General features: G+C 40.3%; 2 protein-coding genes and 1 pseudogene across 4 annotated transcripts in view; all 3 read right to left on the bottom strand.

The window, feature by feature from the left end:
* Positions 1-23,018, bottom strand: part of LOC111833350 (protocadherin alpha-C2-like) — a 110,006-nt gene that overhangs the window by 53,418 nt on the left and 33,570 nt on the right. The window contains exon 1 of one of the 3 annotated variants that reach the window (XM_072701985.1): positions 4,902-7,418. The exons of 1 other annotated variant lie outside the window; for it this stretch is intronic. In XM_072701985.1, coding sequence (XP_072558086.1) covers positions 4,902-7,262 — 2,361 coding nt within the window. In that variant the 5' untranslated portion in view covers positions 7,263-7,418. Of the gene's footprint in view, positions 1-1,339; positions 3,488-4,901; positions 7,419-23,018 lie in introns of those variants that run through there. One more of the 3 variants, XM_072701987.1, reaches the window with a different exon arrangement.
* LOC111834666 (protocadherin alpha-3 pseudogene) lies at positions 8,968-11,527 on the bottom strand (annotated as a pseudogene).
* On the bottom strand, positions 12,491-15,048 carry LOC111834663 (protocadherin alpha-4-like). Its single transcript, XM_023794223.2, has one exon. It carries the CDS (start codon positions 14,918-14,920, stop codon positions 12,491-12,493), a length of 2,430 nt encoding a protein of 809 aa, XP_023649991.2. The 5' UTR covers positions 14,921-15,048.

Below are 23,018 nucleotides of genomic sequence, written 5' to 3'. Positions count from 1 at the left end.
TTGGAAGATACTCCACTTAAGCGTCAAAAAACCAGCAGTTTTACTACAGCTGTTATACCATACATTACTATACGTTCTATAGAAATTTTGCTACAATCATGCCTGTAGCTAGCACTGAGGTCATGTCCTCAGTATTCTTTCTGCAACTCCAATAACCACAATCCATTACGGGTCAGGCCTAGGAAGGGCTAAGACTTTGGACCTCGGCAATGTAGAAGTCCTGACCTTGGCCCTGTTTACAACGCATTATTATTTAGGAGCCAAAAACCATCAAACATACGAAGACAAACTTAGGCTCATTTATTCCACCGCAATATTCAGGTCGGCCTGATGTGAATTATTCATTTTCAGCTTAAAACCTGCCTCCTATTCAAAAATACTCAACCAGCAATTATTTCAATTCACAATATAGCATAATGTTACTTTTTATCTAACATTTGAAATTCCTCTCGTGCCTACATATTAAAGGACGCCATGAGATTAAAATACCAGGTGATGTGCTTTATATTTGAATTAAACATGATTGCACTCGACGTATTGAAATATGTCATAATACAGTCATTATATTAACTCATAATATCTTCGTCATAACATGTAACAGCTTTACTTGTATATTCTTTCAATTAAGAAGCAATAAATAAATAATAAAAGAATAACAATCAAGTATGGTAAAATTCACACGGGTGTTTTTTATACACTTAATAAGTATATTTCAGTACGCAATGTGTCACGTAAGAATACAGATACGGAAATGCAAAAAATCCAGGGAAAAGAGACCACGAAAGAAGCACGCCGATCAGCATTAAAGCAATAAAAAATCAGTGACACTAGTGGATTCTGAAAAATGTGCCACAATGGAAATAATGTACAGAACAAACGTGTAAGGCTACTTCCCTTCGCCAACATGTTAACTTTATACTTAAACAACAGGACGACTAAAATTAATCAGAAAAAAAAACATGCAACGAATTCATGAATTCGAGTTTCGGCAATGATTATGCAGGATTTATTATTATACCGCTGTAATCAAAACGTGGCTAAGAGGGGAATTAACACAGCCAGAGTTCCCTGGCGTATGGAACTTCCAGAGGGACCCTGCTCTATTACAGGATTGTTTTAATTGCCAACAAACCGCGTACAGTATCAGTTCAAATCGAAATATTTCAATACAGGGCGGTCACGTATATAGTGTCGAACGGGAGGCAGCTGGCTGTTCAATAAAATTAATATAAACCCAGTAGCTGAAGCTTCAGCCTGGGAAAATCCCGTGCAATAAGGCGCCCCTGGTTATTTCAAGCAGAATCAAAAACATTTATAATCATTTTTCCCATAATCTTACCTTCTCACGGGTCGGCAGTGTTAGATTCCGTTTCAAAGTGTCCGCCTCATTAATACTGATCAGTTCAGCATCTGCAGTCGGGAACGGCGCCGGGAAAACCACTACGTCACTCTTCAGTGTGTCTGAGCTAAAACACACGTCATACTGCTGGGTGGATTTAGAGTAAGACCAGCTCCCGTCGGGATGTGTGGTGATCACCGGAGCGCTGTATTTACTCAAACTGGTGTCCGTCCTGTGGCATTTCACGGCTAATAAACTGATGAGGCTCAGCAAAAATATCACCGACACTGACACGATGGCGATCAGCAAATACAGGTTTAAGTCCGAAAAACTCTCCTCTTTGGTCGGAACATGCCTGAAGTGAGTCTGAATTTCACTGTTACTTTCAACAACCACGACGTCAATAGACACAGTTCCTGACAGGGATGGGTCTCCGCCATCAGAAACCAAAATGACCAACGGGTGAGTCTTCAGGTCATTGTCACTCATTCGCCTCTTAGTTCGTATCTCCCCGCTGCTGGTTCCGATTCTAAACAGGTTGCTTCCCTTGGGTTCCGCGATGTGGTAAGAGAGCAGCGCATTATAACCAGAGTCCGCATCTACAGCTCTGATCTTGGCCACGAAGTAGCCCGCTTCGGCAGAGTAGGGGATGCTCTCAGTACTGACGGAGCCCTGGTCCGAATATGGCAGGAGGATCCCAGGACTGTTGTCATTCTCATCCAGGATAAAAACCTTCACGGTCACGTTGCTGCTTAGAGGAGGATCACCAGAGTCTGTGGCCCGAACTTGAAAATGAAACGTTTTCATTTCTTCGTAGTTAAAAGACTGTAAGCTGTATATCTCCCCACTGACCGAATTAACGTTTATTACACTAGAAAGCGGGACACTGGCTGAAGAGCCTTCAATGAGCGAGTAAGAAACTCGAGCGTTTTCATTTTCATCCGGATCAGCCGCAGACACGGTATATATAACGGCGCCGATCTGGCTGTTTTCTTTTACATAGATATTAATCAAAGGACTCGGGAAACGCGGCGCGTTGTCGTTGACGTCGGAAATGTGCACAGTAATGACGCTGGTGCTGGAGAGAAGCGGGGTTCCCTCATCTGTAGCTGTAATGGTGACGTTGTAATGATTAGCAATTTCTCTGTCCAGCGGTCCGTCAACCTCGAGCGAATAGAAGTTTTTAATCGAAGTTTGGAGTTTAAATGGAAAAGAATCAACTGCATTACAATTAAGCATTCCGTTTTTACCTCCGTCTTTATCCGATATCGTAATCAACGCCACAACTGTTCCAATTTTCGTGTCTTCTTTTAAATCATTAATTAATGGCGTAATTGATATTTCAGGATGATTATCGTTCAAGTCAATTACTTCGATCAACACTTTACATTGCGTGCTGCGTGAATGCAAACCTTGATCCGTAGCTTGTACACGGATTTCAAAAGCAGGGTTTTCTTCATAATCAATGTTCCCTTTTGTGACAATTTCACCAGTGAATGAATTAATCGTGAACATATCAAAGCGTGTGGTTTTCTGTCCAAATATTGAGTAAAGTATTTGCCCATTTAGTCCTTCATCTGGATCGGTAGCATTCAGTGTTACGACAGGCGTCCCGTATGGAACATTCTCCTTCAGTTTAACCTTATACAATGGCTTGACAAATGCTGGGTTGTTGTCATTCAAATCCAGAACGTTCACAGTGATCTGCAGGGTCCCAGATCTGGAAGGTTTTCCTCCGTCGATGGCAGTCAATACGAGCGGGATTATGACCCGTTTTTCTCGGTCTAATGCTTTCTGCAGTACTAACTCCGCAGATACAGTCTGATCTCCCTCACTCTGCATTTCCAAACTAAAGAATTCATTTGGATTCAGCTTGTAGGTTTTCACCGAGTTACTACCTACATCTACATCTTCTGCCATAAGTAGAGAAAATCTGTCTCCGGAAATAGCGCCTTCGCTTATATTTAACATATATGTTTTGACAAGGAATGACGGTGCGTTGTCATTTATATCTAACACATTAATTTCAACGCGATATAGTTTTACAGGATTATGGATAATAGTTTCTAAAGATAAAGTGCATTTCGGGGCGCCAGGACACAGCTCTTCTCTGTCGATTCTCTCATTCACGAACAACATGCCATTTTTTACATTTACCTCAAAAAATCTCCTGCTGGATCCCGATACCAGCTGAAACATCCGTGACTCCAGTTCCTTATTATTAAGACCCAGATCCTTCGCTATATTTCCTACTACGGTTCCCCTGTTCGACTCTTCTGGGACGGAGTACACAATCTGCCCAGAGGATGAATCCCATAAACAAAGGAGCGGCAGAAAACATATCCAGACATATTTCATACGAAAAAAATTAATCATTGCTATTTTCTTCACATCCGCTGCATTAAGGTCGCAGTCACCTAGACCTATAGTATGCGCTACAGTATACAAATAAGCCTACATTTATTTCAAAATAAAAAACCGGTGGCAGAGAATCTCCAGTGTTTCCTAAAACGTTACTCTACTGTTTCTCCTTTCAGCAATGGCGGGTCTGTACCACATGAGATATCAGGTGGGGCCCAAAATGGGAGAAATTAGAGCTATTAAACCCGCGGTCAACAGCGACACCGTGTGTTATTTTTTCTTCTTTTTCATTTTTTAGATAAATTGGATTAAACTCACATTTGCTATGTATCAATCTATATTACAACCGATTTCTCTAGATCAGGGCCGCAGGGACCATAGTTAGGCTATTCCAAATTGAATAAAATATTGGAGTAAAAATAAAATTTACAGAACTGACTTCCTTGTGCAGCGCAATTACTTTTCATTGTACTCAATAAATAACATACTACTAGTGCGCATGTCCAAATGCCAATATGATAAACATTTCTCATGTATTTTAGAGGAGTCAACGTTTGCGGAAAAACTGCCACGATGTTATGTTACATTTCGATGGCTTAATATCAATAGATTGCCACAATAATGATTATTTTTTTCCACCTGGCAAAATCGGGTAATAATTTTTCTTTGGAGTGCTTCATAAAATGGAAAGTAATATAAAAACATATTAAATGTGCATGTCAACGAGACAGACATAACCGTTTCCAGGATAATCGGTAACTCGAGATAAAATGCGTTTACATTATGATCATTGTACAAACAAAAGTGTATAAAATTGTAAAAAGGCTCATTGTCAGTAAAAAGTTAGGCACGGATGTTTTAGTGGTCAGTTCTCATGCAGCAAAAATAAGAGATTAGAGTGTGATTTGCAACGTCTTCAAAAAGGCGTTACAAAGTTGTGAAATATTTGCACATCCACAGTGCAGTTTGTTGGTTAGCCAGAAATCTCAGTAAAACAACTAAAGACATCTCCTCTAAGGCTGCTCATTTCCAGAAAACAAAAAATGAATTTGTATGCAAAGAATGACAGATCAAATTCAATCAAGCTATAGCTGATTAACAACTAAATAATATTCAGTGTATAGGAAAATATAATGAAAAACAAGTTGAAATTGCGAAGTCATATTTCAGAATGACAACAGTAACGGCATTACAATCTTACCTTCTCCCGGGTCGGCAGTGTTTGGTTCCGTTTCAAAGAATCAGCCCCATTAATACTGATCAGTTCGGCGTCTGCAGGCGGGAACGGCGCCGGGAAAACCACTACGTCACTCTTCAGTGTGTCTGAGCTAAAACACACGTCATACTGCTGGGTGGATTTAGAGTAAGACCAGCTCCCGTCGGGGTGTGTGGTGATCACCGGAGCGCTGTATCTACTCAAACTGGTGTCCGTCCTGTGGCATTTCACGGCTAACAAACTGATGAGGCTCAGCAGAAATATCACCGACACTGACACGATGGCGATCAGCAAATACAGGTTTAAGTCCGAAAAACTCTTCTCTTTGGTAGGCAGTTGTTTGAAGTGAGTCTGAATTTCACTGTTACTTTCAACAACCACGACGTCAATAGACACAGTGGCTGACAGGGATGGGTCTCCGCCATCAGCTACCAAAATGACCAGCGGGTGAGTCTTCAGGTCATTGTCACTCATTCGCCTCTTAGTCCGTATCTCCCCACTGCTGGTTCCGATTCTAAACAGGTTGCTTCCCTTGGGTTCCGCAATGTGGTAAGAGAGCAGCGCATTATAACCAGAGTCCGCATCTACAGCTCTGATCTTGGCCACGAAGTAGCCCGCTTCGGCAGAGTACGGAATGCTCTCAGTACTGACGGAGCCCTGGTCCGAATAGGGCAGGAGGATCCCAGGACTGTTGTCATTCTCATCCAGGATAAAAACCTTCACGGTCACGTTGCTGCTTAGAGGAGGCTCACCAGAGTCTGTGGCCCGAACTTGAAACTGAAACGTTTTCATTTCTTCGTAGTTAAAAGACTGTAAGCTGTATATCTCCCCACTGGCCGAATTAACGTTTATTACACTAGAAAGCGGAACACTGGCTGAAGAGCCTTCAATGAGCGAATAAGAAACTCGGGCGTTTTCATTTTCATCCGGATCAGCTGCAGACACTGTATATATAACGATGCCGATCTGATTGTTCTCTTTTACATAAATATTTATTAGCGGCTCTGGGAAATGCGGCGCGTTGTCGTTCACATCAGAAACGTGCACGGTAATGACGCTGGTGCTGGAGAGAGGCGGGGTTCCCTCATCTGTAGCTGTGATGGTGACGTTGTATTTAGAAAATATCTCTCTATCCAGCTGTCCATCCACCATTAACGAGTAATAATTCTTGTAAGATGAACTGAGCTTAAATGGAATACCATCAGATATTTTACACTCTGTAATGCTGTTTTTGCCACTGTCTGAGTCGACAACAGAAATTAGAGCGATAATAGTCCCGCGAGCTACGTCTTCTTTTACGGTATTTAAAAGAGATGTTATTTGGATTTCAGGAGAGTTGTCATTCACATCTATGACTTCAACTAAGATTTTACAATGAGCTGCTCGCGGATTATGCCCCTTGTCTTTTGCCTGAGCACGGATTTCATGAGCGTTATTTTTTTCGAAATCAAGCACATGCTTAACCTTAATTTCTCCAGTTTCAAAGTTTATGTCAAAAAAGTCAAATACATTTAAATTCCCATGACTACTAAAGGAATATATCACTTCACCATTGATTCCTTCGTCCAGGTCGGTTGCATTAAGAGTTAGTATCGTCGTACCTATTGTCACGTTTTCAGGCACTTTAACTTGGTACAGAGCTTTGCTAAATACCGGAATATTATCATTGGCGTCATTTACGTGAATGAGAATTTGGGATGTTCCAGATCTGGAAGGTTTTCCTCCGTCGATCGCAGTCAGTACAAGCTGAATCGAGGCCTGTTTTTCCCGGTCTAATGCTTTCTGAAGTACTAACTCAGCAGATACACTCTGGTCTCTCCCGCTCTGTACATCTAAAGTAAAGTGTTCATTCGAACTCAGCTTGTACGTTTTTACCGAGTTACTGCCCACATCAGGATCACTGGCCACCGGCAATGGAAATCTTTCTCCGGGAAAAGCCGACTCCATGATGTTAAACACATGATACGGTTCAGCGAAAAACGGTGCATTATCATTTATGTCTAAAACGTTAACTTCAATACGATGTAATTGCATAGGGTTGCTTAAAATAGCCTCTACATTCACGGAGCATTTTACTGAATTCGGACACAGGGCCTCTCTGTCGATTCGTTCGTTAACATACAGGATGCCAGTCCTTAAATTTACCTCGAAATATTTCTTCGTAGATCCGGTTACAATCTGAAGACTCCGCGATTCCAGATTCTGCACATTAACATTTAGATCCTTGGCGATATTTCCAACAAAGGTACCTTTGTCCATCTCTTCCGAAACGGAATAGATAGTTTGTCCGTTTGACAAGTCCAATAAACAAAGCAACACAACGCATTGTATCCAAACGGCCTCCATTCTGTAATACCCATCTATCACAAACCAGTCAGGGCTCCGTCGTTTTGTCTATTATATTCTAATTTAATTACTAACACAGATTATAAACAATGACGCATATACACCCATTTAATTCAGGGTTATAGAGCTGAATCAAGTACATGCTTTTGTCTCCACCAAAGCCTCCATCTGAATGCGCATGTTTCCCTCGATACAAGGAGGAGCCGGGATGAGTGTGGCTTCCAAAAATACCTTTTGCGGTCCGACAGCGACACCGCGCGCCAAGCTGTATTGCTCACCGACTACTAGCTTTCAGCCACTGCGGGGACTTTTGTTAATGAATCAAGCAACAGAGTTTTCCCCTAGTAACTGTTCTAAATTACAGTATTTGTTGACTTGTCTACGAGAAACTTCACTGTTTTGCAACTAATAATTTCATATATTTGTTTACCTATTTAATTTCGAAGTGACATTCCCCAAAAAACTGCAGTAAGACAGGTCTTTGAATTTCAGCACAAGATTTCCGCATTACTTATCCATTTTTGGGACTAACGGGCACGCCGTCGATCTTTGGAGATATTTTTTGTAATAAATGCTAACAAATCTTCCATGTATTTCAGTTTATTTGAGACACAAAAATCGTGCCACAAACAACAGTGGCATCCTTAAAAATCCAGAATGGTGTTTCCACATTTACGTCAGCTTAATCAAGGAAGGTGAATATGTATTAATACAGTAGAAAGCATTTACATATGATATCTGTACCACAAGTTTGAAGGATATATAAATATGGTGCGGGGCATTGGCCCATATTAAAAACTGTATTAACATTTTGACATCTCTCTTTGTACATGATTAAGAATGCGGTTAGTATTGTCTTAAGAAAAACAGATTCTATACAGTTTGACAACCCTTTGATTGATTAAATCTACAGTATATGTTTTTTCATGTGTCTTTAATAACCGACTAGGACATTGTTGCTATTTAAAAACAAATCATTCAGAAAAGAAAACATTATTCTAAAAATTGACAAGAGGTAGCTAGTTAGTTAGCCTGGAAAAATTCGCTAGCTAATTAACAAGCTGTATTTTTGTCAGATCAATGACAAGAAACATTGGCCTACATTTCACTCAGTGATAAATTAATGAAACTGGGAATTATATTCATTAATAATAGGACTTTAGGAATTTAATCACGAACCTGTTAAATTTCACTGTGGAAGGTAACAGTTCATAACAAACTGGGGAGAAAATATTCCTAAATGCAAATGAAACAACAAAATTACGAAGCAAGGGTCATTGCCAAAGAAAAGACTGTCTCTGAAAACTGTTCTAAAGCACAATTACGCAGCTCGGAGACAGCGAAAATCAACACGTGGAATTCGACCTATTATCTCTAACTTGTCTGATGAGAATCGACCCCTGGGAAGGACGGCATTAAAAATAAAAGAAAGAACCCCCTGTTTTAACTGTCGCTGTCCATTTCTGTGGTAATACGGCTACCGAAACAACACCTCAGACTACTGACTAGCCGCAAATTCCATAACACGTACTCAACCACTCTCTTCTAATACTAGAGACGAGCAGGATATGCGAATAGGATATTTCACTGCACAAATGAATACAGCTCAGATTAAGTTATGGAAATTTACTGATACCCAAAACAGCGGCTATAAAAGAATCAATAAAGGAGGAAGACGAACATGAAATGCAAAATATACAAGGCACTAATCAGTAAACGGCTGTCTTACCTTCTCACTGTTTGGCAATGTCTGGGTCCGTTTCATAGTATCAGTCCCATTAATACTGATCAGGTCGGCGTCTGCAGGCGGGAACGGCGCCGGGAAAACCACTACGTCACTCTTCAGCGTGTCTGAGCTAAAACACACGTCATACTGCTGGGTGGATTTAGAGTAAGACCAGCTCCCGTCGGGGTGTGTGGTGATCACCGGAGCGCTGTATCTACTCAAACTGGTGTCCGTCCTGTGGCATTTCACGGCTAATAAACTGATGAGGCTCAGCAAAAATATCACCGACACTGACACGATGGCGATCAGCAAATACAGGTTTAAGTCCGAAAAACTCTCCTCTTTGATCGGAAGATGCCTGAACTGAGTCTGAATTTCACTGTTACTTTCAACAACCACGACGTCAATAGACACAGTGGCTGACAGGGATGGGTCTCCGCCATCAGAAACCAAAATGACCAGCGGGTGAGTCTTCAGGTCATTGTCACTCATTCGCCTCTTAGTCCGTATCTCCCCGCTGCTGGTTCCGATTCTAAACAGGTTGCTTCCCTTGGGTACCGCCATGTGGTAAGAGAGCAACGCATTATAACCAGAGTCCGCATCTACAGCTCTTATCTTGGCCACGAAGTAGCCCGCTTCGGCAGAGTAAGGAATGCTCTCAGTACTGACGGAGCCCTGGTCCGAATAGGGCAGGAGGATCCCAGGATTGTTGTCATTCTCATCCAGGATAAAAACCTTCACGGTCACGTTGCTGCTTAGAGGAGGTTCACCAGAGTCTGTGGCCCGAATTTGAAACTGAAACGTTTTCATTTCTTCGTAGTTAAAAGACTGTAAGCTGTATATCTCCCCACTGGCCGAATTAACGTTTATTACACTAGAAAGCGGAACTCTGGCTGAAGAGCCTTCAATGAGCGAATAAGAAACTCTGGCGTTTTCATTTTCATCCGGATCAGCTGCAGACACTGTATATATAACGATGCCGATCTGATTGTTCTCTTTTACATAAATATTTATTAGCGGCTCTGGGAAATGCGGCGCGTTGTCGTTCACATCAGAAACGTGCACAGTAATGACGCTAGTGCTGGAGAGGGGCGGGGTTCCCTCATCTGTAGCTATGATGGTGACGTTATATTCAGAAACTTTCTCTCTGTCTAGCGGTCCGTCAACAACCAGTGAGTAATAGTTTTTAAATGAAGATTGCAGTTTGAAAGGTGATGGACCAATTATTTCAAACTTCAACATTCCATTTTTACCCGTATCTTTATCAGAAAGTGTTATCAATGCAACAGCTGTTGCACTTTTCGCGTCTTCCCTTAGACTCTTCAGTAGTGGTGTGACTGAGATTTCAGGACGATTGTCATTCAAGTCAATAACTTCGATTAGAACTTTACATTGTGTACTACGTGGTGGGACGCCATTATCTGTAGCTTCTACACGGATTTCAAACGCAGGATTTTCCTCGTAATCAATTCTTCCTTTTACGGTGATTCTGCCAGTATGGGGATCAGCATTAAACGTATCTAAATGTACGCTTTTGTGCTCAACGATGGAGTACTGTATCAGACTGTTTAGGCCTTCATCTAAATCGGTAGCATTTAGTGTTATAACCGGGGTGCCGTATGGAACATTCTCATCCAGTTGAATCTTGTACAATGGTTTGTTAAACACTGGGCTGTTGTCGTTGACGTCCATCACGTTCACGATGATGTGTAGTGTCCCGGATCTAGGAGGTTTGCCTCCGTCAATAGCAGTCAGTACGAGTGGAATCGTGGCCTGTTTCTCTCGATCTAAAGCTTTTTGTAGCACTAACTCAGCAGATGCACTTTGCTCTCCGCCACCTTGTCCATCCAGAGTGAAATGTTCATTCGGACTCAGCTTGTAAGTCTTTAACGAGTTACTGCCCACATCGGGATCTTCTGCCATAAGAATAGAGAACTGGTCCCCCGGAGTAGCATTTTCTGTTATATTTAACTCGATTTTATTCCGTGGAAAAAATGGCGCGTTGTCATTTACGTCTAAGATATTAATTTCTACACGATAAAGGTTTAGAGGATTGTGAATAATGGCTTCTAAAAATAAATTACATTTCTGAGCACCAGGACACAGCTCTTCTCTGTCTAATCTCTCATTCACAAACAACACACCAGTTTTCAAATTTACCTCAAAGTATTTCCTGCTGGATCCCGATACCAGCTGAAACATCCGCGGCTCCAGATCATTACCTTTAAGACCCAGATCCTTCGCTATATTTCCAACCACGGTTCCCTTGTTCACCTCCTCTGACACGGAGTACACAATCTGCCCAGACGATGGATCCCACAAACAAAGGAGTGTGATTAACCATATCCTGACACATTTCACGTGAATAACATCCCCCATTGCCGTTTTCCTCTCATCCGATGCTTCTTATGTGAGAATCATCTGCATATTATACCACAGATACATATAGGCCTAGGCTTATTTCAAAATAAAACAAGCGGCGACGGCAGAGAAACTCCGCATTATATCCGAACACATCACGGTACAGCTTCTCCTTTCAGCAAACATCATTCTGTTCTACATCACATTGAAGGTGGGGCCCAGAGTAGACAGTGCATTTTTTAAACCGCGGTCCACAGCGACACCATGTGTTTCTCAGAGTATCTGACGCAAGCAGAGTCCAATTAACATATATTGAATTTATAACATCTTAAAATTTTAATTTACTGACACCACTGTCTGGTTTTGTTTTTAGATTATTAATTTTGACTATATGCAATGAATAATAGGCTATATTACTGACTTTCATCTCCATAGTATTAGTAGGCCTATTGTATATTTCTCAAATATTAAAGAAAAATATTTTTCTGTCGATGAACCGTAAATATATGGCATGTATAAGTATCTTCATATATATATTAAATATCTAATAGTGCCAAACAGGAAAAGTATACAACTTTTCTAAAAAGTAATGTGCTAAATTTCTGCCTACTTCAGTAATGTCAACATTAATTATTGCTAACTTGAAATAATGATGTTGCTCATATTTCGAAAGCAGCTACTTGACAAAGACCCTAACTTTTAAACTTTCCACTCCAGTTGCAGTCAAACAAAGTCAAGCGATATTCTTCATATGATTCTGTACAAGGGTGGTTAACAACGCACCTTCAGGTTTCGTTTATAGAACATAGGCCTATTATATAGAGTACATATTAAAAAGGGAAAAGTAATGTTTAAGACACAAAAACGTCTTCATTCTTTCCACTATACAAAGTACAATAAGAAAAAATTGTAAGATTCATAATCAGTGAAAAGTTAGATGTAAATTTCGTCATGTAAAAAGCGGCTTTCTAAATATTTCCTGCTGGATCCAGCTGAAACTTTCACGGTTCCGGTTCGTTACCTTTAAGACCCACATGTTAAAAGCGGCTTTTCCTCCGAAGTCAACACACAGAAAATTTTTCAGACACAAGCTGAAGTAAAAAGATGCAAATGAATAATTTCCAACAAAATGATAGTTAGGTTACAGTCTTACCTTCTCCCGGGTCGGCAGTGTGTGGTTCCGTTTCAAAGAATCAGCCCCATTAATACTGATCAGTTCAGCATCTGCAGGTGGGAACGGCGCCGGGAAAACCACTACGTCACTCTTCAGCGTGTCTGAGCTAAAACACACGTCATACTGCTGGGTGGATTTAGAATAAGACCAGCTCCCGTCGGGGTGTGTGGTGATCACCGGAGCGCTGTATCTACTCAAACTGGTGTCCGTCCTGTGGCATTTCACGGCTAACAAACTGATGAGGCTCAGCAGAAATATCACCGACACTGACACGATGGCGATCAGCAAATACAGGTTTAAGTCCGAAAAACTCTCCTCTTTGGTCGGAACATGCCTGAAGTGAGTCTGAATTTCACTGTTACTTTCAACAACCACGACGTCAATAGACACAGTGGCTGACAGGGATGGGTCTCCGCCATCAGAAACCAAAATGACCAACGGGTGAGTCTTCAGGTCATTGTCACTCATTCGCCTCTTAGTCCGTATCTCCCCGCTGCTGGTTCCGATTCTAAACAGGTTACTTCCCTTGGGTTCTGCGATGTGGTAAGAGAGCAGCGCATTATAACCAGAGTCCGCGTCTACAGCTCTGATCTTGGCCACGAAGTAGCCCGCTTCGGCAGAATAGGGAATGCTCTCAGTACTGACGGAGCCCTGGTCCGTATAGGGCAGGAGGATCCCAGGACTGTTGTCATTCTCATCCAGGATAAAAACCTTCACGGTCACGTTGCTGCTTAGAGGAGGCTCACCAGAGTCTGTGGCCTGAACTTGAAACTGAAACGTTTTCATTTCTTCGTAGTTAAAAGACTGTAAGCTGTATATCTCCCCACTGGCCGAATTAACGTTTATTACACTAGAAAGCGGAACACTGGCTGAAGAGCCTTCAATAAGCGAGTAAGAAACTCGTGCGTTTTCATTTTCATCCGGATCAGCCGCAGACACTGTATATATAAAGGTGCCGATCTGATTGTTCTCTTTTAAATAGATATTTATTATCGGCTGTACGAAACGCGGCGCGTTGTCGTTCACATCGGAAACGTGCACGGTTATGACGCTGGTGCTGGAGAGAGGCGGGGATCCATCATCTGTAGCTGTGATTGTCAAGTTGTATTGAGAAACGCTTTCTCTGTCTAGATCCGATATTGTTTTTAAAGAGTAGTAATGGCTATAAGAATTTTCTAATGAGAATGAAGATGATCCAGAAATTGAGCAATGTACGTTACCGTTTTTCCCACTGTCCTTGTCAGAAACTGTTACCAGTGCAATGGCTGTTCCTTGCCTCACGTCCTCTCTGATTTCATCCACAAGCGACGTTACTTTGATATTTGGGGCATTGTCATTCACATCAGTTACTTCCACCAGGACTTTACAGTGCGATGCCAGAGGGGTATGCCCTCTGTCTCTAGCTTCAATTCGGATTTCATAGGCGCTACTCTCCTCGTAATCGAGGTTCCCGATAACCTTTATTTCACCAGTAGAATGATTAATCGCAAAGATTGTCAAGATGTTCTTCGAACCTTCGGTGCTAAAGGAATAAATAATTTCTCCATTTATGTCTTCATCGGGATCTGTTGCTTTGAGTTTTATTATTACTGTTCCCGGCGGAGCGTTTTCAGCAACCCGAACCTTGTATAATGTGCGGTCAAATGCTGGCGCGTTGTCGTTTGCATCCAGCACATTAACGATTATCTCACTTGTCCCGGATTTCGGAGGTTTTCCTCCATCAACAGCCGTCAGTACGAGTCGGATCACCGCCTGTTTTTCTCGGTCTAAAGCTTTTTGCAGCACTATCTCAGCAGACACTGGATCGCTGTCGCTGTTCACCTCGAGAGCAAAATATTCATTTGAACTGAGTCTGTACGTTTTCACAGAGTTGCTCCCGACGTCGGGATCTTCTGCATTAAGCAAGGGGAATTTTGCTCCAACCACAGTCGATTCGGCGATTTTAATGTTCTTTGATTTTTCTGAAAAAATTGGAGCGTTGTCATTTATGTCTCTTACATTAATTTCAATACGAAACAGGGTTAAAGGAAAATTTACGGCTGCTTCCAGTTTCATAGAGCATATTTGGCTGTTCGAACACAGTTCTTCTCTGTCTATTCTTTCATTCACAAACAGAATTCCAGTTTTTAAATCTATTTCAAAATATTTCTTAGTTGATCCCGCTATAATCTGAAACATGCGCGATTCCAGTTCGGTTACTCTAATATTCAGGTCCTTCGATACATTTCCAACAAATGTTCCCCGACTTACCTCCTCAGAAACAGTGTATAAAATTTGTTCCGATGCAACATTCCGCAAGCAAAGCAAAAGCCCGAAAAGGCCTGCGGCCCGTGAGCACTTCGTTCCCCTGGATACGCACATCGCCAATAAGCATTTAAGACCATTTATTCCAAGCATCGCCCCAGTTCAAAACAAGATTAAAGAAGGTGATCTTTGAACAAGAACAAGCATAATCCCGAAAAAGCCGTTCCACGTTTCTCTGCAAATTCACTAACAAAGGCATACTGAAGGTTGAGCTAATCGACAACAGCGTATAGGAGGAGTCCGCGCCCTACAGTCGGAGCTGCGGCTTCTTGGTAAACAGTGACCCCGTGTGGATCTGCTGGAAAGGCCTGTACGCTGCAATTTAAGAACAGGCCTAAGCAAAAGCAAAACTTTGGCTTCAGCATTGGAGAGGTGGAGGTCTTCACCCGTTTAAAGGGGTCCTGGTGGTTGTATTGGGTAGTTTTGATTATTTGGGGGGGTTAGAACCCATGAACCTAGAACCTATGATGCCTATGGGCCTAAGCATTGGCAAAGTACACTAAGTCTTTGTAACTTATGGAAACCAACAAGCTAAATGGAGCCATAGAACTTCGGAAGTCTGTAATGTAAGTTACATAAATCCATGACAGTAATATCCCCTTCCATTTCACCTTTCACCCTTCAATTTACTATTTTAAAAAATATAAATATGTTCTTATGTTCTTATGACCCACGTATAAAAATAGATTTTGCAAACTATTTTTAAAATTCTACTAAAATCAAATTTAAACTAGGAAATCTTGGAAAGTATGATGGAACATTTTAAAATGTGTTCTGTCGTCAAGGGCAGTTTGCAAGATGGAGCTAATTATGTACTGTGTTGTGCAGCAAATTTTCAGAGCCTATTAAAATTCTGCTGTTTTTAACATTTTTAGTCATTTAATTATGACCATATACTGGCTGCAAAGTACTACGCAGAAGATAAACTTGCTACAGTAAAAAATCTTGGCTCGAGTTTAAGTGTTAAACCAGGGAATGATTCAAAAGAACCATGGACAGCTCCTACAAACAGCACCATGGACAGTTACTTGGCTGTCATATGACTGAAGCACATTGTTATGAGTCCTGGCTCAGAGGAAATATCCAAATATGTTTATGATTACTTCTGATCTATATTCAAAGTGTATATTTTAGCATGTCCATTTTCAGCCTTTGTGTGTTTGTATTTGTTAATTGTTGCACATGTTTTAACTTTGAACAACTTGAACAGCTAAATGAAATCATGGTTGTGTTGGGTCACATTTTCGTATGTTTGATATGTTTTTAAGTGGCTGGTAGTCCGACAAAAAGTCATAAAGCTTGTTTTTTAGTGTAATATACATACAAACATTATAAATATGGTTCCATTTGCATTAATTTTTAATGTATTGCATGTGCTTTCAGAACAGAATAATTGACATTAGTGAAAATATGCACAAATGTGCATGTATTATGAAGTAGTAGACAGTATAAAGTAATATTTAAAAAAAGTAAACCTTTGCATGTAAGCGCTGACTTTTAGAACTGCTTTCTCCGCACTCCGAGGGTGTTGAGCTGTGGCCTACTGCGTCCCGCTGGCCCTGTGGAATGTCACCGGTTGTTGTTCTCCTTTTCCCTTGATTGTTTGGTCTCCCTCTTCTCCATGCTCCTCCCGTAGAGGATCATCCCCAGACTCCTTGGTACTCAAGCTCGGAGCTCTTCCTCAGCTCATTTCACACTCCTTCTCTGACACTTCCTCACTATTCCAGTCTTCACCCTGGTTTCTCAGCATAAAACCTGCCTCTCTGTGATCAAAATTACAATCAACTTGCTTTACCTGTGTGCATTTATGCTCACACGCTGCCACAGGGATTATTAGGTGCCCATACCAGCATTTTCCTTTCCCGGGGTGGACATGACAGTAATGTCAGGAGGGTTGACCTCCACTACCAGTATGTGAGGCTCACTTGTTGTCATGCTTCCTTAATCCGCTGCTTAAGAACATAAGAACATAAGAAATTTACAAACGAGAGGAGGCCATTCGGCCCATCAAGCTCGTTTGGGGAGAACTTAGCTAATAGCTCAGAGTTGTTAAAATCTTATCTAGCTCTGATTTAAAGGAACCCATGGTTTTAGCTTCCACTACAATAGCAGGAAGACTATTCCATACTCTGACTACACGCTGTGTAAAGAAGTGCTTCCTCAAATTTGTTTTAAAATGTTCTCCCGCTAATTTCCACTTATGGCCACGAGTTCTAGTATTTAGACTAATATTGAAATAGTCATTTGGCTGAACGGCATCCAGACCTGTTAGAATCTTATAGATCTGAATCATATCCCCCCTTAGTCTCCTTTGCTCAAGGCTGAACAGATTCAGTTCCGCTAACCTCTCCTCGTAAGACATTCCTCTAAGACCAGGAATCATTCTCGTAGCTCTTCGTTGCACCTTTTCTAAGGCAGCAATGTCCTTCTTGAGGTATGGTGACCAAACCTGCACACAGTATTCTAGGTGGGGTCTTACCAAGGAATTATATAAGTGTAACATCACCTCCCTTGACTTAAACTCCACACATCTAGAGATATAACCCAACATTCTGTTCGCCTTTTTTATTGCTTCCCCACATTGGCGAGAGTGGGACATGGAAGCATCAACATACATACCGAGATCTTTCTCGTAATCAGCTACCTTTATTTCAGTGGAACCCATAAAATATCTGTACTGTATATTTCTGCTCCCTGCATGGATTACCTTACATTTATCTGTGTTAAATTTCATCTGCCAAGTATCAGCCCATTCGCTAATTAAATCCAGATCCCGTTGGAGCCTCTCTGCTGCTAGATTAGTATCTGCTACCCCGCCCACCTTAGTGTCGTCGGCAAATTTAACCAGTTTACTGTATGTATTCATGTCAATATCATTAATGTAAATTAGGAACAATAGTGGTCCTAAAATTGAACCCTGCGGTACCCCACTATAAACGGAGGCCCACTGTGACATAGTGCCTCTAATAACTACTCGCTGCTTCCTATCAGTTAGCCAGTTTTTGATCCAAGCTGCCACAGTTCCTAAAATTCCTGCAGCTTTAAGCTTTAACAAGAGCCGTTTGTGGGGGACAACATCAAAGGCTTTCTGGAAATCTAAGTAAATCACATCATAGGCCTTTTTGTGATCAATTTCACTTGTAGCTTCCTCAAAGAACTCAAGCAGATTCGTTAAGCAGGATCTACCTCTCCTAAATCCATGTTGGCTATCCTTTATAATGTTATTTGCATCTAGGTAATCTACCATTTTCACTTGAATTATAGCTTCCATTATTTTTCCAGTAATGCTAGTTAAACTGATTGGCCTATAGTTTGCCGGATTACTTCTATCCCCTTTTTTGAATATGGGTGTTATATTAGCATGCTTCCAATCTGATGGTACCACACCCGCAGATAACGATTTCTGGAATATTAAAGTCAAAGGTTGGCTAATAATATCCCTCATCTCTTTCAAGACTAAAGGTAAGATGCCATCAGGCCCCTGCGATTTATTTATTTTGAGTTTAGCTAGGCTTAGTATCACATCAACCTCAGTTATACATATATTGGTCATAGACGATGCTGTATTCGTATTAATTGGTGGTAAGTTACTTGTGTTCTCTATTGTGAACACCCTTGAAAAATAATCATTAAACTCATTTACCATATCAATTTCGTTATCAATTATAAGGCCCTTACTATCCTGCAAATTAGTGATTTCAGCTTTTAGTGCTCTCTTGGAGTTAAAATATTGGAAGAAACCTTTACTGTCATGCTTAGCCTCCAATGCAATTTTTCTTTCTACATCCCTCTTTGATAGCCTAATGTCATTTTTTAACTCTGCCTGTAGACTTAGATACTCCTGCTTGATTTTGAAATCATTAGTTATTTTCCAGTTGTGGAACAGAGCCCTTTTCCTCCTGACTTTATTCTTAATTTCCTTAGTAAACCACCTTGGTTGTCGTTTCCTAGATTTAGTTTTGCTGGAAACAGGTATGAAGTCCTCTTGCACTTGCAACAATGTGCTTTTGAAAAATTCCCATGCCTCTTCTACTGTTTTGCTATTTAACTCTGTCCAGTTTACAGTTTCTAATTTCCGTCTCATACCATTAAAGTTAGCCTTCCTAACATTGTATACTTTTAATTTAGACTTTGCTCTTTGGACACTAAAATTAACCTCGAATTTAACCATGTTATGATCACTACCGTACAATGGGTCTAAAACCTCTAATTTTCCAATCCTATCCTGGTTATTACAAAAAACGAGATCAAGAAGGGCTTCTCCCCTGGTAGGAGTATTAACAAACTGAGTAAAAAAACAATCCTGTACTAATTCCACCATCTCAAGTTCATTTACAGAAGAGCCAGAGACTGTGTCCCACTGTATCCCAGGTAAATTAAAATCACCCATAACCACCACATCATTTTTATTACTCATAATCCTGATATCATCATATAATATTCTGCTTTCCTCTACAGCTACATTAGGTGCCCTATAACAAACCCCGACAATTAGGCCATTTGAATCTTTAGCATCAAGTTTGATCCATACAGCTTCTGAATTTTTATTTTTATCAGTGAGATCCCTTGCCTGCAAGTTTTCTTTTACGTATACTGCAACACCACCTCCCTTCTTGCCTATCCGGTCTCTACGGAACAACGTATAACCATCCATATTATATTCATCACCATCATTGTCACTCATCCATGTTTCAGTTATTCCTATAATGTCGTAATTGTCTGAAGAAATTAAAGCCTCTAAGTCATTAATTTTGTTTCTAATACTCCTAGCATTCAAATACAGACCACTAATGGATTGCATGCAAAGCTCACAGACAGCATATTCTTCAAAAGTGATGCATCTTTTTTTCTCGTACTCTATTCCTTTGTAAATCAATTTCAAATTTCCAAAACATCCTGGATTGTAGCTACTAAAGGAATATCATGCATCCTCATTCAAACATTCATCCAGCCGTGTCGCTGATAAATAACCAAATACAAATGACTGGAGAGCAAAAATCCAAGAAAGCAGGCATGAGCCACCACCAGGAAACAGATAATGAAACAACAACTCAGTATAAAACTAGATGCCAATGAATAAAGCACATGAGATATTGGTATACTGTAGTATTCAGGGCTAGCAGAGCGAGCACTGACCAAGCTTGACTGGATGGATGCTTGGCTTGATCTGGACGTGACAGACTGAAAGCTATTTAACCATTTTTATTTAGAAGTTTTAGGACCACAAGCTGACCAGCTACGAAGGATCTAAGAGACCTACCAGGAAGACATTCTTCAGGCATACTGACAATAAACTTTGGGCCTAAGTCATTTAGAGCTATACGTATCAAATACTGTGATATCAATTTACTATTCGAATGAAACTAAGTGATTGACGTGTTAAATCCACATTCAAATGCAAGAAATGTTACTGTTTCATTAGTGAATAAGAGGCAAACATAATGTGTTCTTATGTGGAGTATGTATCACAATATCACAATAACATTTTAACTGATAAAAATACAACATTTCTAATATCACTGCTAGACACAGGCTGTTTCTTAAAGTAGTACATATGTCCTAAAATATCTACTTTAAAAAATTCACAGAATGTTACATATTGATTTTAATTACAGTCTTACTGCACTCACCAAATGATATGATGGAGAACAATATTAAATCGTGCAAAAAAAGAGAAAAAGCAGTGGGAGAACAACATTACACTGGTCCCTGGGCAAAAACGGACTATGCCCCCCCCCCCCAGCTGCAGCAGTAGCAAATGAAATTTAAATAGCTTCCAAATATCATACCCATCATGCAATGCAGTAGTTAGCAGATTCCACAAACATGCTTTTTATCCATTAAATACATGCCTTGACAACATAGAATGATTACAAAACATTACAAAATATTACATTTCAAAGTTGTTTTAAGTATTGTTTCAAATATTTTTGTGATATAACTACCCCCATAATGAAATTGTATGATATAAATGAGAGATATAAAAGTAGCATATCTTGCAATGAAGTAGTATGTGTGATGTTAAAGCTATAATCCACAGGGCTATTTGTCATACATGTGCAGAGAAGGGTGTCTGTGTTAGTTGACTTACTGTTGCTGACAGGATGGGTTTGTTATAACACTTCTTATGTGATTCAACAGTGACACCCAGTGACCAAATGTGAAATCAGGCTTACCGCTCTTAAAAGACCCCTCCACACCCACCCGGCCTCAAACATACCTTAACACTGCCAAGACCATGACAGTGAAACAACTTTAACAGTAGTTGTAAATAATCTGCTACTATTATCTGATTCTGGAGAAGTAACAAACATTAATCAGCTATATTTTGGTGGTCTTAATGCTGTTGATGATTCATTTCTGTTAAGCTGGCTGGGATGTGAGGCTTGTCTATGCAGAACAGTATTTAAATGATTCACCAAACACCCTACACAACCATCAGAAATATATTCAGATATATAACGAAAGCATTGTGCTATCAGTGAAATATGATTGACGTACGGCATCCTGAAGGGATCACTGCTGCAGCCTTTGTAGCTCTCACTCTATATGCTGCAGTGCCGGCTGGCACCAAAAAGATTTAAGAGGCATGATAATAAACGCATTACGTCATCATGTTACTATACAGGATGCCTACTTCTGGTTAAAAAAAAAAAAGCAATAAAATCAGGTCACAGGGTATTTTGCAAAACTGCCAATTCATTGGTAAGTTTTCCATATAGATTAAATATTAAAATGGTCCAGCTAATCAAGGGTATCAGGTGTAGCAACAAGCAGTTACTCAAAACAGTGCTCTGTGATTCAAGGAAAGAAGAAAACAAAATATGTAAATCTGAAATCAACAAAACACCAATAAATAAACTCTGTTGTTGTAATTCCATCTATGTGTTTGGAATAATTACCAAAATAATACAGAAGCGCAAAAGGGAGCAAACACGGAGTAAAATAAGCAAATGGAAATAAGTCATTCTGACATAAATTATCTTAAGAGTTTTTCATTTTCAGCTCTCACTCACTACCTAGGCATAAGAGTAAAGATTTGTACCTTTACTTGTCACTGGGGCTGTGCCCTTGTAATTGTGCCTTTTAAGGTATAGAAATGGACTCCGAGGAACATCCCAATGGTACAAACAGCATTAATGTACCATCAATGGTACAGGAATGTTCTTCAGAGTCAATTTCTGTACCTAAAAAGGTACAATTATCTACAGCTAAGATTAAAACTGGAAGACTCTTGAGGGTACAGCCCCAGTGAAAAGCAAAGGTACAAATGATTACCCTTTTTCTGAGTGTAGGCACGTGATTTTATATGATTTAGCCAAAGGCTTAAGGTAAGGGTAAGGGTTATTTTTAAAAATAATAGTCTGTAAAATTTAAAAATAGTCTGTATTAGAAGATACCCTTCCCTCCCTCCCTTCCCTCTCTTCCCTTCCCTTCCTCAGCATCACTTCTGACAAACTGGTCATTCCTTTCGGCCTCCAGGTGTCACTGTTTTCAGTCAAGGCAAACCAAGTGAAGAGTGACTTCATTGTCACACCAATCATATTCCACATACGGTGATGTGAAATAAGGCTCCCCAGTGGTACATATACACCTGTGTGTGTGTGTGTGTGTGGTGATTCCTGTGTAATGGAAGATGTAAAAAAAGTGAGACACAATGAGCAGAATGGATTGGAGCAGAGTTTTGCAAAAGATGCAACACTTGTGATCCTGGGCTAGATAGATAGATAGATAGATAGATGGATAGATGGATAGATAGATAGATAGATAGATAGATAGATAGATAGATAGATAGACTTAAAAGACTACAATTCACTTTGCATATTACAACAGTGAATTTTTCCAACAAAGAGAGTGAATGTGTTTTTAAACAACAATACGTAGAGAAATATTTCAAAGTTACTTGTTGCATAATTTACTCTCAAAAATAGAGGATCTATTACCTCTTCTACCTCTAAAAGCATGACCTTGGTAAACTAAATGATGTCATCATCTCCAGATGCTTGGATTATTATAACACTGTCCTGTATGTCTGCCAAAAAATCCATGACACAAGTCTAACTCACCCAAAACGCTGCTGCTAGATCGTTAACTAGGACCAGTCCGAATGGAGGTCACTGAGAAGATTTACGCTAAAAACATTTTTATTCCAGTGCCTTTGATTAGCGCCGTTAAACAGTGTTTGATGCTT

Source organism: Paramormyrops kingsleyae, chromosome 18 (assembly GCF_048594095.1).
Source record: "Paramormyrops kingsleyae isolate MSU_618 chromosome 18, PKINGS_0.4, whole genome shotgun sequence".
NCBI lineage: Eukaryota > Metazoa > Chordata > Actinopteri > Osteoglossiformes > Mormyridae > Paramormyrops > Paramormyrops kingsleyae.
This window is presented reverse-complemented; position numbering and strand designations above follow the sequence as displayed.